Source organism: Sorex fumeus, unplaced genomic scaffold (genome assembly GCF_029834395.1).
Source record: "Sorex fumeus unplaced genomic scaffold, SorFum_2.1 ptg000033l, whole genome shotgun sequence".
NCBI classification, from domain to species: Eukaryota; Metazoa; Chordata; class Mammalia; order Eulipotyphla; family Soricidae; genus Sorex; species Sorex fumeus.
Window position 1 is genome coordinate 24,308,090 of NW_026606090.1, and position 14,112 is coordinate 24,322,201.

At 40.6% G+C, this 14,112-nt stretch overlaps 1 protein-coding gene across 1 annotated transcript in view; it reads right to left on the minus strand.

The window, feature by feature from the left end:
- The window catches only part of UNC5D (unc-5 netrin receptor D), a 620,243-nt gene that overhangs the window by 39,183 nt on the left and 566,948 nt on the right, over nucleotides 1–14,112 (minus strand). Inside the window, exons 13-14 of the mRNA XM_056116771.1 lie at nucleotides 6,062–6,230; nucleotides 3,568–3,795 (exon numbers count right to left, since the gene is read on the minus strand). Of these exons, the coding sequence (XP_055972746.1) occupies nucleotides 3,568–3,795; nucleotides 6,062–6,230 (397 nt within the window). The remainder of the gene's footprint in view (nucleotides 1–3,567; nucleotides 3,796–6,061; nucleotides 6,231–14,112) is intronic.

A 14,112-nucleotide genomic window follows, 5' to 3' on the forward strand; every position in this document is an offset into this window, starting at 1 on the left:
CCACTGAGTCGCTAGAAGGATCTTCTTGGTTTTGGTTTTGGGGCCACACCTGGTGGTGCTCAGGGTTCACTTCTGGCTCTGCATTTAGAGATCACTCTCTCCTGGAAGGTTTGGGGGACTGTATGGGGTGCCAGGGATTGAACCCAGGTCAGCCCGATGCAAGGTAAACACCCTATCTGCTGTTACTGTTGCTCAGCTCCCTCTTTTTTTTCTTATTTTGAGAATTTGGGGCATTCATCATAATTACCAAATTTGATGATTGTAGCTACCATCCACAAAGATTACTTTTTCTGAGTGACTTCTCAAAAATGAGTTAATAAAATTTTGCAAGTCTTGATTATTCTTATTTTTCAAATGTTAAACTCATTTTTTAAAAACATTTTTTTCATCCCTAGGTTATCTGGAAACTGAATTAGAGGTGATACCCAGAACCCTAAAAGTGTTGTAAAAATATTATCATTTTAATTTAGACTCAAGGTAAACAGTGCTCTACTATGTGCAAGTGATACGTGTACTAGTTGCTTCTTGAAAGGTGTGACCCTGAATAAGTCTCTTAACTCCTGTAAATCAGAAGCCCACTGACAAAATGAAAGGGACGACATTTTAAATATTCTTTACCACTTAGTTACTTTGGAATGCTATGAAATCGGACTAACATGTTCAGAGCTGTTTAGGATCAGATTTTAGAACTAATATTCAATGTTTAGTACTTTGAAAAGTTCTGCATCTTAGTATATCCCACTTATTAGCCTCATCATCAGTCATGAAATACCTTATCGAGGAGGCATTTTCTATTTCTTGCTTTCTTAAGTTTAACTTTTTTTTTCATTTCTTCAAGATCTCCTCTGCAGATATGAAAACAAAAAATTTTTCCATTTTTCATGAGATTTACCACCTTCATCTAAAATCATTCACTCTTCCTGAATTTTCAGGCCCTGGAGAGTGTTTGGTAGGGCTCCATGTCAGACTCTTCCGCTGAAAGAGTAGCTGCACTCGCTACACTCAGAGTCTCATAGTGGGGTAATTTTGGCAGTTTGGTTATTTCTAGGATAGGCAAGGATGACTGTGGTGACATGACTTTTGGGATCCATTGCCATTGGCCTGAAGGAAGGAAGGAATCACTTAGTTCCTGGATCTGGTTTTTATCTTTCCTCCTTAAGACAGCCATCCTGGAATTACCACGGCTGACAGTTGTCTCAGCTGGCACCAGGCCTTCAGATTCCTGCCATAAAGGTGGCTGGAACCACAGTCATGACATATTGTATAACTGTTAAATAGTAGTGACTATCACAATGCATTTTAAATTTTGAATGCTGACAGTTATGTATTTTATTTGGAAAAAATCCTTTTATTGAGGGTGACAAGGTAGAACATAAAATGGCAATCATAGGATGATGTATAAGTTAAGTTCTTTACAAAAGGACTCCCAAGTGAAAAATGCCCCTCTTATTTGCTTACTAAAACAAACTTTATATTTTAAACTAGCTTTAGTGATAGCACAGCGGGTGGGGCGTTTGCCTTGCAGTCGACCCGGGTTCGATTCCTTCGTCCCTCTCGGAGAGCCCGGCAAGCTACTGAGAATATCCTGCCCACATCGCAGAGTCTGGTAAGCTCTTTGTGGCGTATTCTATATGCCAAAAAGAGTAACAATAAGTCTCACAATGGAGATGTTACTGGTGCCCACTTGAGCAAATCAATGAATAATGGGAGGACAGTGCTACAGCGCTTAGTTTATAAAAAAAAAAAGTATGATATATATGATTCTTTAGCATACTTATTTAGAATTCCATACTGATGAGCCAATATTAACTATTATTAACTCAAAGTCCATACTTCATCTAGATTTCCTTAGTTTTTTTTTTAATCCAATGCTCTTTTTTCTTTCCTTCCAAGTTCACTCTAAGGTGGGATAGAGAGAGTAACAAGGACAAAGTTCTGTCTCACATGCAGATGACCTATGAGCCCTGCTAGTAATGATCCCTGAACACAGTCACAAGTATGCCTTGACACAGCCAAGTTTGGTTGAGAAGCAAAATCCACAGGATCATATCTAATATATACCACATCACAGTTTAGTTATAATGTCTCTTTTGCTCCTATTACTTATGACAATATCTCAGAGTTTTCTTGATATTGTCTTGACCACACCCAGTGATGCTCTGAGGTCTATGCCTAGGATTGAACTCAGGACCTCACACACTTCCCGGTAGATACTCGACCACTTGAGTGATCTCTCTAGCCCTAACCTTTATAAATTTTGAGTATTGTTAGTTGGGTGTAATACAAGATGGCCTTCTGTTGAAACTGGATCTTTTTTAATGGTGAGATGATGATGGAATAAAGTCTACAGAAGTAGACTTTATGCCATTCTCATCACATCATATCTAAGAGCATACAGCCCACGTCTTATCACTGTTGAGGTTAACCTCAATCATTTGGTGGGTTGTGTTGGTGAGATTTTTCTACTGTAAAGTTACTTTTTAAACTCCTGCCCCGATGCCTTTGTGAGCAGCCAAATGCTAAGTATGTCCTTCATAAAGACCTGTATTACTAAAGAAATATTCAGGGAAGATTTAGGAACACACTTTGATACTGTGTCCCCTTTGGCGGCTTATGTTCAGATTCAGCTCATCATATCTTTTCTATTGGTAAACATGAGTTTTTCCAGTTCAGTGTCTTCAAAGCTAGTTACTGAGGAAATGCTCTGCCTAATGGACTTAATGATCCAGGACTGGAATAGCAGAGATTTGGAATGAGGTGTGTCAGGAGAGCTATGCTATTTATATATGGGCTGAGCTTACACAGGCACTTCTGCAATATCCTTGCTGCTATTAATAAACTTTCCCTCTTCATGAGTAGCTAATTTAAAATGCATCTTACATGATTAGAAGTACCTAAAATGGAAAAGAACCTTGAACCATGTCTGCCCTGGTAGCCCTAATAATTAATAAACTATGTGTCCAGGATATTGTATAACTGCCTGTTGATAGGTATGATTTATAATTAATTTATAATTGTTGTTCCATAACTACAACCTTCCGTTGAGTTAAGCAATTTTCTCACTCATCATAAGCAAACTTCTGTGAACTCTACCCGTCAAGAAACTCACATTTTGGTGGGGATTGGGAAGATTAAGTTATTCTCCTTTCTTGACCTAGAGACTATTTTTCTTTTCCTCAGTCATGAGCATTTTCTCATCCCTGAACTCTCATGAAATTATACAAGAAGTTTTCAAAGTCTTTTCTCTAATTCCTCTATTGAAGTCAAAACTCATTAAAAAATATTTTTCCCCTGAATTCTGTCTATGGTTCAGTTTACTAACTAAGCACACACTGTTTTCACTATGCCTTCATTTAACTCTTCCCTCCACAAAACTTTTGCACCTCATATTTTGTTGGACAGGCAGTAAGAAAGGAATACCTTGCTTTGGAGGGTCAGTATTTCTAACAATCCACTGATATGGGTCCATTTGCCAGGCCCTCTGCAAGAGAATTCCTTCTGATAGTACTCTTTAGGAAACCCCATACTTTTGTGACACCAAAGGAAGAATCATAGAGAAAGGCTGACCTGAAATGCACAAGGGGTATTGTCTACACAGTACACTCTCAAATTGTAATCCAGAGAGTTACAGGACATGCAGCCAAACACCGCCACCTTGAGTTGCTTCACGGCACAGTCTGTGATTGGTTCTCCAGTCAGGGCATAAGTCCCAAAGCTGTCCAGGAGCACATGACATGCAAATGGGTCCAAAAGGCAGTAACAGGATGTAGATTCATCTTCCACTGACATCACTTCCTGTTGGGAAGAGAGTATTACATTTTCTCAAGTTGGAAAGAAGATGTGATCTAACAATCATGTTGTAAGAACAGACATAAATGCACCCATCTAGCCATAAAGAAACAGTCATATAAAAATTTTTTTTTCAGGACATTTTTATTGTTCTAATTTCCTTGGTGTTAAGTGTTTTACTTCTATCAAAATAATGGCATATACCAGGAACTCCATAAATGTTTATATTTAGTATGTTGGAAATCACCTTAATAGCATATAACATATCATTTTAGGATTTTTCCTGCTTCAGGTTGTTTAATGTTGAGATTTTTAAAAGATTTTTTCTTTCTTTGCTTTTTGGGTCACATCTGGCAATGAACAGGGGTTACTCCTGGCTCTGAACTCAGGAGTTACTCCTGGCGGTGCTCATACATAACACTTTATCACCCTTCAACAATGGCCTCCTCCAGTGGGACTCTTCCCTCCAGCCATCCTTGCCTGTTCCTGTCTTACCCATCAGCCCCCACAGTGGCTTGTTTCCTACTAATTACCAGCTCTCATGCTCTTTGTTTCCATTGTCTTTGGGTCATTGTTATTCCACAATTAACAAACTTGTATAGGAAAAAAAAAACCTGAAACCCCCTTTTTTTTTTGAATGTCAAGACAACATACATTTTCTTTCAAATATTTCGGTGCCCCCAAATCATTTGTGAGAGACCATTAAATAAATGGTTTGAATATGATGCCTCCATACTGTATTGTCATTTGTCCTTCCCTGATAAAAATTTAGGTGTCTGTGACCAGTTAGGGAGAGCATAAATATAACACTATCTGGAAGTAAAAGATTGTGAGGAGGTACTGAGAAGGAAAACTGCAGTGGTAAAAATCAAGGCGAAGCAAAACAAAACATAAAGGCAAGGAGACCAAAATCTAGTCCCTTTATAAAGCCCAGGGAACTTTATGCCCCAGGAAATTTGCCTGTGGTTGTAGTAAACCTAATAAGAAGCTGAATGCATTTCAAACAAAGAATATAGACCAATTTCAAGACATTGCTGGAAAGGCAAACATAAGATATTGCAGTGAGCAGGTTTTTTTTTTCTCCTAAGGAAACATGATTTTTCTTTTATTCCCTTTGCTTTAAGCATCCCTGGGAGGGAAGATGCAAGGTCAGTTGGAACTGGTCATGGTGTTCCAAAAAGATAATTCACTTGCTTTCATGCAAACTGACTTCAGGTGGACATAAAAGGAATCCCTCTCAAACAGATGATAAATCAGAGGTTTCACTTAAAATAGTAATTCAACCGCAATCTTTCTTTGCTGCGAGTTTTTACCCGTTGCCCTTCTCTAATGTGGCCACATTTTCTTTTCTTCCTTCTCCCTTATTCTTGCCTACTAGGTCACATTAATACAGATTCACAACACTGGGGAAAATACTCAATAATTTTCAATATATTTGTTAAATCACCAAAAATATATTTAGTACTACAGTATTCCTGAATATTTAAAGAGAGATTTGTTAATCCTGATGATGACAAAAACAAAGTGTCTATTTTATGAGCACAGAGATGCCAGAAATTCAGAGTGGGGAATGGTCTGAGAGAAATAAGTCAAAATTTCACATACCAAAGATAGTACATGAGGGTACATGGCATGTGGGTAGTAACACTGGAGCATTGTCCTTCTGTTGTTCATTGATTTGCTTGAGCGGGCACCAGTAATGTCTCCATTGTAAGATTTGTTGTTACTATTTTTGGCATATCAAAAACACCACGGGGAGCTTGCCAGGCTCTGCCGTGTGGATGGGATACTCTTGGTAGCTTGCCAGGCTCTCCGAGAGGGACAGAAGAACTGAACCCAGGTCAGCCGTGTGCAAGGCAAACACCCTACCTGCTGTGTTATTCCTCCAGCTCCAGTACTATATGTAATATAATATAATAAAATAAATACAAAAGTTTCACATCTTCTCTTGTCTCTTTTTTATATTATCATAGAAAATCACTAGTCAATATCTTTAGGATGTTGAAAACCTTTTGTAATATAAGAAAATCCTCACTGTTTTTCCACCTGCCTTAATGTATTGAGAGTGTATGGTAAAATCTATTCCACTGATGGGACTCTATACTACTTTTATTTGTTAAAAATGTTGATTGAAGTACCATGCATTTATAACACTGCATAGACTTCACACATATATCACTGCACATCATATCTGGGTAGACTGCAGAAAATTCACCACGACAAATCTATATTCCAAATCCCAGCTTTAAAACAAGGAGGAAGTTGGTCTCACCTCCCACTTCCCCTGCTGTGTCCTCTTCTTCAGATGGATATTCCAGTGCTCAGAGCTGACGTCTGCACAGTGTGGAATGGTCAAGGCGAAAGGAGTGGTGACAATCATATCTGGAGGCCCACAGGTGACTTCAGGACTCAGAAGCACCTCACATCCATCTGACTGGAGGCTTCACAATAGGGAGAGGATAAAAGAGAGGAACTTGTAAAGGAGAGGATACATTTGAGAGTTAGGCTGAACAAAGGCTTTTTTCTAGGACTCCCTGATAGCAGCCCTGTGCAGAGGACTGGTCTGGAGGAAGTTTCTTAGTATGAAGAGCTCACACACAAAGACTGAGAGTGCATCTAGATTTCAAAGCAAGGCTCTGACAGGCAAGATGGCAAATGTTGGGGCCAGAGAGAGAGAACAGCAGGTGAGGCACTTGCTTGTGCAGAGCTGACCTGGGTTCAATCCCCAGCATCCCATATGGGTCTGGCAGGATTGATCACTGAGAGCAGAGCCAGGAATAACCCCTGAATACTACAGAATGTGGTCCCCAAGCAAAATAAACAAACAAAAAGATAGAAAGTGTTTCCACAGAAATTTAGAGCAAAATAGAGAAAAGCAAAGAGCTGGCTGGTGTGTATCTGCTGTTGAAGCCTTATTTTTATTTATTTATTTAATTTTTTGCTTTTTGGGTCACACCCGGCGATGCACAGGGGTTGCTCCTGGCTCTGCACTCAGGAGTTACTCCTGGCGGTGCTCAGGGGACCATATGGGATGCTGGGAATCGAACCTGGGTTGGCCGTGTGCAGGGTGAACACCCTACCCGTTGTGCTATCTCTCCAGCCCCTGAATCCTTATTTTTGTTGATAACATTGTTAATGTATAAAGACAAGAACTTAGTGGAAATGACAGATGTGTCCATCTTGCCATTAGAGTCCCTTCTCCCAACCACACAGTCTACCAATATTTTTGATATTAGTATGCAATAAAACAAATCATTGTGGAACAAAACAACACCAAGCAAAACCAGACTGAGTAGGTCTCTTCTCTTTTTGAAACATTTATTTTTTGCTCGAGACAACTATATAGGTTATATAGTGATAGCACAGTAGACAGTTATACATGGGAATAAATCAAAAGCATAAATATAGATCTTTCAACTCTCTCCCAGTTTAGATCTAAATTTATATCATTCTACCCAAACATATTGTACTGTGCTCTGAATTATTTACAGTGGGAATGCAGAATCATGGAAAAGATAAAAGAAAGTAACATTCAAAAAGAATTGATCTCATCTCATCAAATGCCTCCCTCTTTCATTTTCTTGTCCTTTTAAGAGATCTCAGCCGCCAGTATGGCGGGGTGGTAGTTTATAAGATAGCTATCAATGAGAAGAACCCAGTATTTTCTTTGTATTTGTTTTTGAACTTGATATTTGATATTTTTGTGGCATTATCACCTATAAGAAGTACAGAGATTCAGAAAATAGTCAACGAAGCAAGTTAGGACTCTCATATGAACTCTGCTCCATGGAGATGAAGACTCACATAATTACCTCTGCTTTCCCCCTGCCTTGGAGGATATTTTATATAATATTCCTTTTTTTTTTAAAGAACCCTTTGAACAAGATTAAGGTGAACTTTAGTATCAAAAGATAGCATCTTTCCCATGCTCTTGTATAAACAGTCTTTCTCTGATTTCTCGGGCCATATTACTAATTTCTGAACTGATTTTTTCCCCCTTTGCAGTTGCTTGCTCTCTCTCTCAAGTTCCTAATGGTCACACTTTAGCTCATTATCTATAATTTGCTGCTATAATGAAAGTCAAGGCAAATAACTGAGCAGGTGCATCTTAGAACTATGGAACCTAAAACAAACCCCAGCATGATCACACTGGTTCCCCCTTGCCCAAGAAGCGCTGGGGATGCCTTGAAAAAAGAAATGCAGGCATCGTCACACAGCTAAGGGCGATTCGAAGCTACTAGTCTCCTTCTACTAGCAGAGCATCAATGTAGACACGGGAAATCGATCCGCATTTATCCTCAGCCGGGCGGGCACATGAGGCGGGCAGGGCTGGGAAAGTAGCCTCTCAGCCATAACAAACGTTACAGGGATAGCCTAGAACAATGAACTGGATATTTGAAGAAAAGAGGGAAAATTCCCTCATGCCCGACAGGCAGCATGAAGTGGCAGGCTGCGCGTGGCGGCCAGCCAGCGGCTTGGGAGGGCTGAGTGCGCTCCCGTAATTGCCACTCCATTCAGCACAGACAGGAATAGCAGGGATGCTGATGAGTGACCGATGACAAGCTCTTCTAAAAAGAACTATTTAATTGCTTTCAGAAAATCATCCCCCTTGTTGAACATATTGTTCAAACATATGGGAATTCGGGGAATTATTTAATGCCAAATGAACTGAAATCAGCTAATTAGATGAACTCTCACACTCCGAGTGAATAGCAAGACTCTGCTTGGTAATAACTTCAATAGCATTAGGAACAGAGGTGGTGCAGAGCGAGTGTCTGGTGGTGAAAAGAAAGAGTCCCTTGCATTAAGCAGGCCCTGGGCATTTTCATAAGTGCACAGGAAGTAAATAAAGACTTATATCTAATCCCCCTACTGTGAAAATAGTATCTGTGAGTGTAGGTCTCTCTCTGCGAAAGGAACAAGATTTAATCTCTCCATCCCCGCAGGATTAATAAAACTTGCCCTTTACCTCTCCCTCCTATTGGTGGCAATCAGGGAGATTTACAAATATTAATTAATGCTCTTGACACACCTGTGGAGACAGGTGTTCACAGCCAAAGGCCACGCAGAAGTCATCAGGCAATGGCCACAGAATAATGTGACATTCTGGATTCAGGCTGTTTGGTGTTCTGTGAGCAGAAGCACGTCCTTTCCCTTAGATTTCTGATAAGATCTCTTGGATTTTGCGACATCTCATGGGAAGATGGGGTGGGGGCTACAGCCCCCAAGTGTAGTCATGGCTACAGACTCACAACACCGATACCCAAGGCCAGAGGGCGGGGCGGGGGAGGGGGGCGGATTCTTTAATTGGGTCTGTGCAAAAATGAAGAGCTGCAAAGAAAATACAAATGGCATTTAAGTTTTCCCACATTACATAATACGTGACAAGAAAATAGTCAGGCTCTCCCTTGGAGAAAGTGTGTTTTTCTGAAACATCTGTGAATGAAAAATAACTACAAGCTAATAACAGCTGTGGTTTCAGGAACATCATCTGAACCAATTCAGGACATCACACACCCAGCCTAGAAGGAAAGGTCTATTTGTTGAGTCTGTTTGTTGGGGCTTTGGCTACCAGATATGCGTTATCCAAGTTTATGAATGCTGAGTACAACAAGACCAAGAAGAGCCAGGTCTAGAGAACCAGATGGCTTGCTGAGCAGCTGTCTTCTGCTTGCATAGTACAAGTGAGGTTTCGAGAAGGGGAAACCCTGCTTGCTTGGCTAGTTTACTATCTCACAACTGCAAAACCTGCCATGGTAGAAGCTGCTCACAAGGGTCAGTGGGAATATTTCCCCTGGTGATTTGGTAAAACTGGAAGTCCTGTATGGCTAACGTGGTTAGTGACCAGAAAAGAAATCCAACAACTGCAAGATAGTTACAGAGAACATTGGAGGTTGGTAAAGAGAATGTTCTTGTTCTTCTCAGCTCTTCATGGTATAGGTAGGGTCTCCAGTGTGACAGCCCAGCCCTGCCATTTTCTTGCAATGAAAACCACAAGGGGCCCTAAGGGAAAATCATGTCTTTCTGAGCCTTATTTGCTCAGATTCCAATAATCCCTGCTCTGATTGTTTTGAGAATAGCAAGGGCTTTAATTTTTTTAACATTTTTTTTTAAATTGAAACACCTTGAGATACACCATACAACATTGCTTCTCATGATTGACTTAGTCACACAATGATCCAACACCCATCCCTTCACCAGTGTCCATTTCTCTTCACCAATGTCCCCAGTTTCCTGCATATCTCTCTTCCCGCTCTCACAGCCTGCCTCTATAGCAGACATTTTTCTTTTCTCTGCTTCTTCTCTCTCTTTTTCTTTCTTTCTTTCTTTCTTTCTTTCTTTCTTTCTTTCTTTCTCTCTCTCTCTCTCTCACTTTCCTTTTAGGCACTGTGGCTTGCAATACGGTTACTGAAAGAGTAACAAGCATATCACTTTACCTCCTTCTAGTATTCAGTTTTTGTCCAGAGTGATCATTTCCAACTATCATTGTCATAATGGTCCCTTCTCTGTTCTCACTGCACTCCCCCTTCCACTTTGTGGTAAGCTTTCTGCCATGGACCAGTTCCTGGCCCTTGTTTCTACTTGCGAGTAGCAGGTTTTGAGAGGAAACAGCTTAAGAGTTGTAAGGTCAATGTCAAGCACGTATGGAGAGATCAGTCATATGGACTCTTCTTCCTCAACCTTGAACTCTCACCTGTCTTTCCTTTATAGGTCCTATCTTTGTTAGAACCATGGTTTTGGGGATGTATTAAAACTTTGTTATTCCATGAATATATACTTTAATAGCATTTCAGAGATGTGCAGAGCTGGGTGCTATGGGGACTTAAGGCACGTTAGCTGTGACGCTGGTCTCCACACTTTCATCCTTACCTCTTTTTTTCTCAACTCAGCAGCCAGAGAATCTTCAAGTGTTTTCCTCTCAGGAAATTATAGCTGTTGCTACTACTACCCGAAACCTTTGTCTCCAGAAAGCTATACAATTAGCTCTCCCAAACACTGTGTTTCTTTGCTCACAAAGTGCCTACGAATGAGGCTTTCTCTGATCACACCTGAGCAATGCAACTGCATCTTTTCTCACACCCAAATCAATTTTGCTTTCCTTTCCTCCACAAAACTACTGCCTTATTTGTATCTTGGTTTTTTTTCCTGCTGGTCTTCTATAAATTAGAATATACATTCTATCATAGAAAGGATTTTTTGGGGTCAGTTTTATTATCCTATCCTTGGTGCCTAATATGTGCCAGTTGTAAGAACTTAAATGAATTTATTGAAAAGGATATAGAATCCAACTCAAGTAGTCCACTGATAAAATACGGAGATTTTTTTACAACCAGAGTAAATAACTGTAGTAAAGGATATCACCTATTGAATAATGTGAGACACATAAAATATACAAACAGGTGAATGGATAAATAAATATGAAGGGAAAACTCCTCCATAACCTAGAAAGTGAATGAACAAATAGACAATAGTAATCATTTAGCAACCGACCATATTAATACTTGACTCAGCCAAGAATTATGAATGAGGAGGAGTGAAAGTACAGTGGGTAGGATGCTTGCCTTGCATGTGGTTGCCCCAGGTTTGATACTCTGAGGGCAGAGTTAGGAGTAAGCCCTAAGCACTGCTGGGTGTGATCCCCCAGAAATTAAAACAATAGAATTATGAATGAGTCCTAATCTAGGCAGTGAAACTTGGAAGAATAAAAATGTTTACACAGTTTCAAATGTTTGTACAGTTTCAAAGCTTCTCTCTGACGCTTTGCTGTGGAGGCCTTGCATACACAGACTGACTGAAGTTATCAAAATTAACACTGCAAGAATGGAATGAATGGACATAACACACTTCCTGATGTAACACAGTGTAAAGAATTCAGTACCATGTCTAGAACCTCATTACCAAAAATACATATTGTGAGTCTAAGTGAAGGGAAAAAATCAAGTTGATGGATAGTTAAAACTGAAAAACAACTGAAAAGCATTACCCCCCACTCCCGACCCCCCCCCCCTCAATTTCTTGAGGACCTACATTGGTGCATCTAGAGACAAAAAGGCATCTTTTTCATGATTTAAAATGTGTGCATGAATATTTGTGTGTGTGTGTGTGTGTGTGTGTGTGTGTGTTATCGATAGGGAGAGAGAGAAGAGAACAAATGCAGTAAAATGTTGATATTTGTGAACTTAGATATCGGATAGCTAGGAATTCTTTACACTGTTCCTGCAACTTTCCCTTCAATTTGAAATTGAGTACAAAAAATGGAATGAATGAGATCAAGTTTCAAGGATAATTTTTCCAGAATCTGTGCAATGAAATTAGTAGGGCCAGTGATAACCACAAAGAGATGGGTGTGCTCGTATGTGTGACAGATCACATGACAGAAGTTAGGAGATAGCTGCTCCAAACATTTACGCCTAACTGAGATTCAGAAGGGTTTCCTTCTGCGCACCAGTGCCAAGAGGAAACCACTAATCACAAATCACAAATCATCCTGTTATTCGTCAATTGCCTCGAGCAGGTCCCAGTAATGTCTCCTTCATCCTAGCCCTGAGATTATATTCAAGGCTCTTTAGGAGAATGAGACCCACCATTGTTACTGGTATTTGGCATATTGGGTACGCCACGGGGAGTTTGCCAGACTCTGCCGTGTGGGCAGGCTACATTCGGTAACCTGCCAGTTTGTCCAAAGTAGGAATGAGATAATAAGATGTTATAATAAGATGTCCGGGTTCCAGGAGCTGGTTTTTATAGTCTCTGAGTCTTGGCCGTTGATGGGATTACATGGCGCCAGGGGGCCAGTTGGTGGGTGTGACCCCCGCCTACTGGAATTTGGAGGATCTGGGTGGAGGATGCTCGGCCTCAATCCGAGTAGACTTGGAGATCTCGGCCACGGAACCCACGTGACTTTGTCCCTCTGCCAGTACCTTCATGCGTGTGGAGAGTGGTCTCAGCATGGTGGTGGCTGGTCCTGGAGGTCTTTGGCTGCCGGAGCCCTGGTCGGGGCGGGGAGGAAAGCTCAACCCGCTCCCCTCCAAGGGGTCCCAGCGAGCGAGGACAGTCAGGCGTGGGGGCAGGAGGAAACCATGCTGGGGAATGTCTTTCTAGGAGGCAGCAACTGCTGACCAGGTCAGCAGAGAATGTGTCCTCACAGACTTTGCTTTTGCTCTTCACCTGAACCTAGATGTATAATCTGTCACCTTCTTAAGCAAAACAACCAGCCCCATATTTCATGAGGAGATTTTTCATTGTTGTTGTCTGCCATGCTGTGCTGGATAATTATTGTTTCCTCATTTCCTCCGTATGGTCTATATTACAGATTAATGCAGGTTTGATCACCTTTACCGAGGGTATCAGTCAGGAATGCAGGCAGGAGAGTAATGATAATTTTACTATGCCAGGCCTGGGTTGATATATAATTAAATTATATTTTAATGGCATAGATATAAACGGCAGATAGATTGAAGCTGTACTTAAGTCTGAAAATTAGAGCTCATGGCAAGGTAACTCTAAACTATAGATTTCTGCCCAATGAGAAACAGCTTAAACTTGCATGTCTTTTCTCCCATTTACTGGGTCTGGGTGCTAACATTGTTTACCGATGAAAACAAAGGTTTAAGGTTTATTATTTCTGTTGTTTTCCTTGGGTAAGACTCCTGCATTTTCTAGTGATGACCATGGATGGCAGGAAATGGGCTAAACTGGAAAATATCTTTGTGACATTAGCCATGTAGACCAAGCTGGGCTTATCAGACACCCCAATCACAGTGACAAGGTCTCCTGAGGGCATTAGCTCTTATAGAGGTTACACAAGATTTATTAAAATAACTTCTGAAAAGGAGGACGGATAATGACGAACAGAAAAAAGGAAAAGAGTAACATTGAATAGAATCTTTGTATCATAAGAGAACATTCTTTTAGTCTTTACATGGTTCTAGATGAATGTATATAATTCCTTGAACAACTTCTTAAAAATTATATTCCCAAGGGGTTGGAGCAATAGCACAGTAGGTAGGGCATTTGCCTTGCACATGGCCGACCTGGGCTCAATTCCCAGCATCCTATATGGTCTCCGGGGAACCGCCAGGAGTAATTCCTGAGTGCATGAGCCAAGAGTAACCCTTGTGCATTGCTGGGTATGACCCCAAAAGCGCCCCCTCCCGAAAAAAAATTGTACTTCCAAATGCCACTAAGGAGTAATCTGATTCAGTCTTTTGGGAATATTGGAGGAACTTGTTCATTTCATTGCAATCTCTCCATGGAAGATAGCCCTTGACATTTGAAAAAAGTAGCAAAGCTTTTTGGAAAATATTCCAATATTCCCCTTCA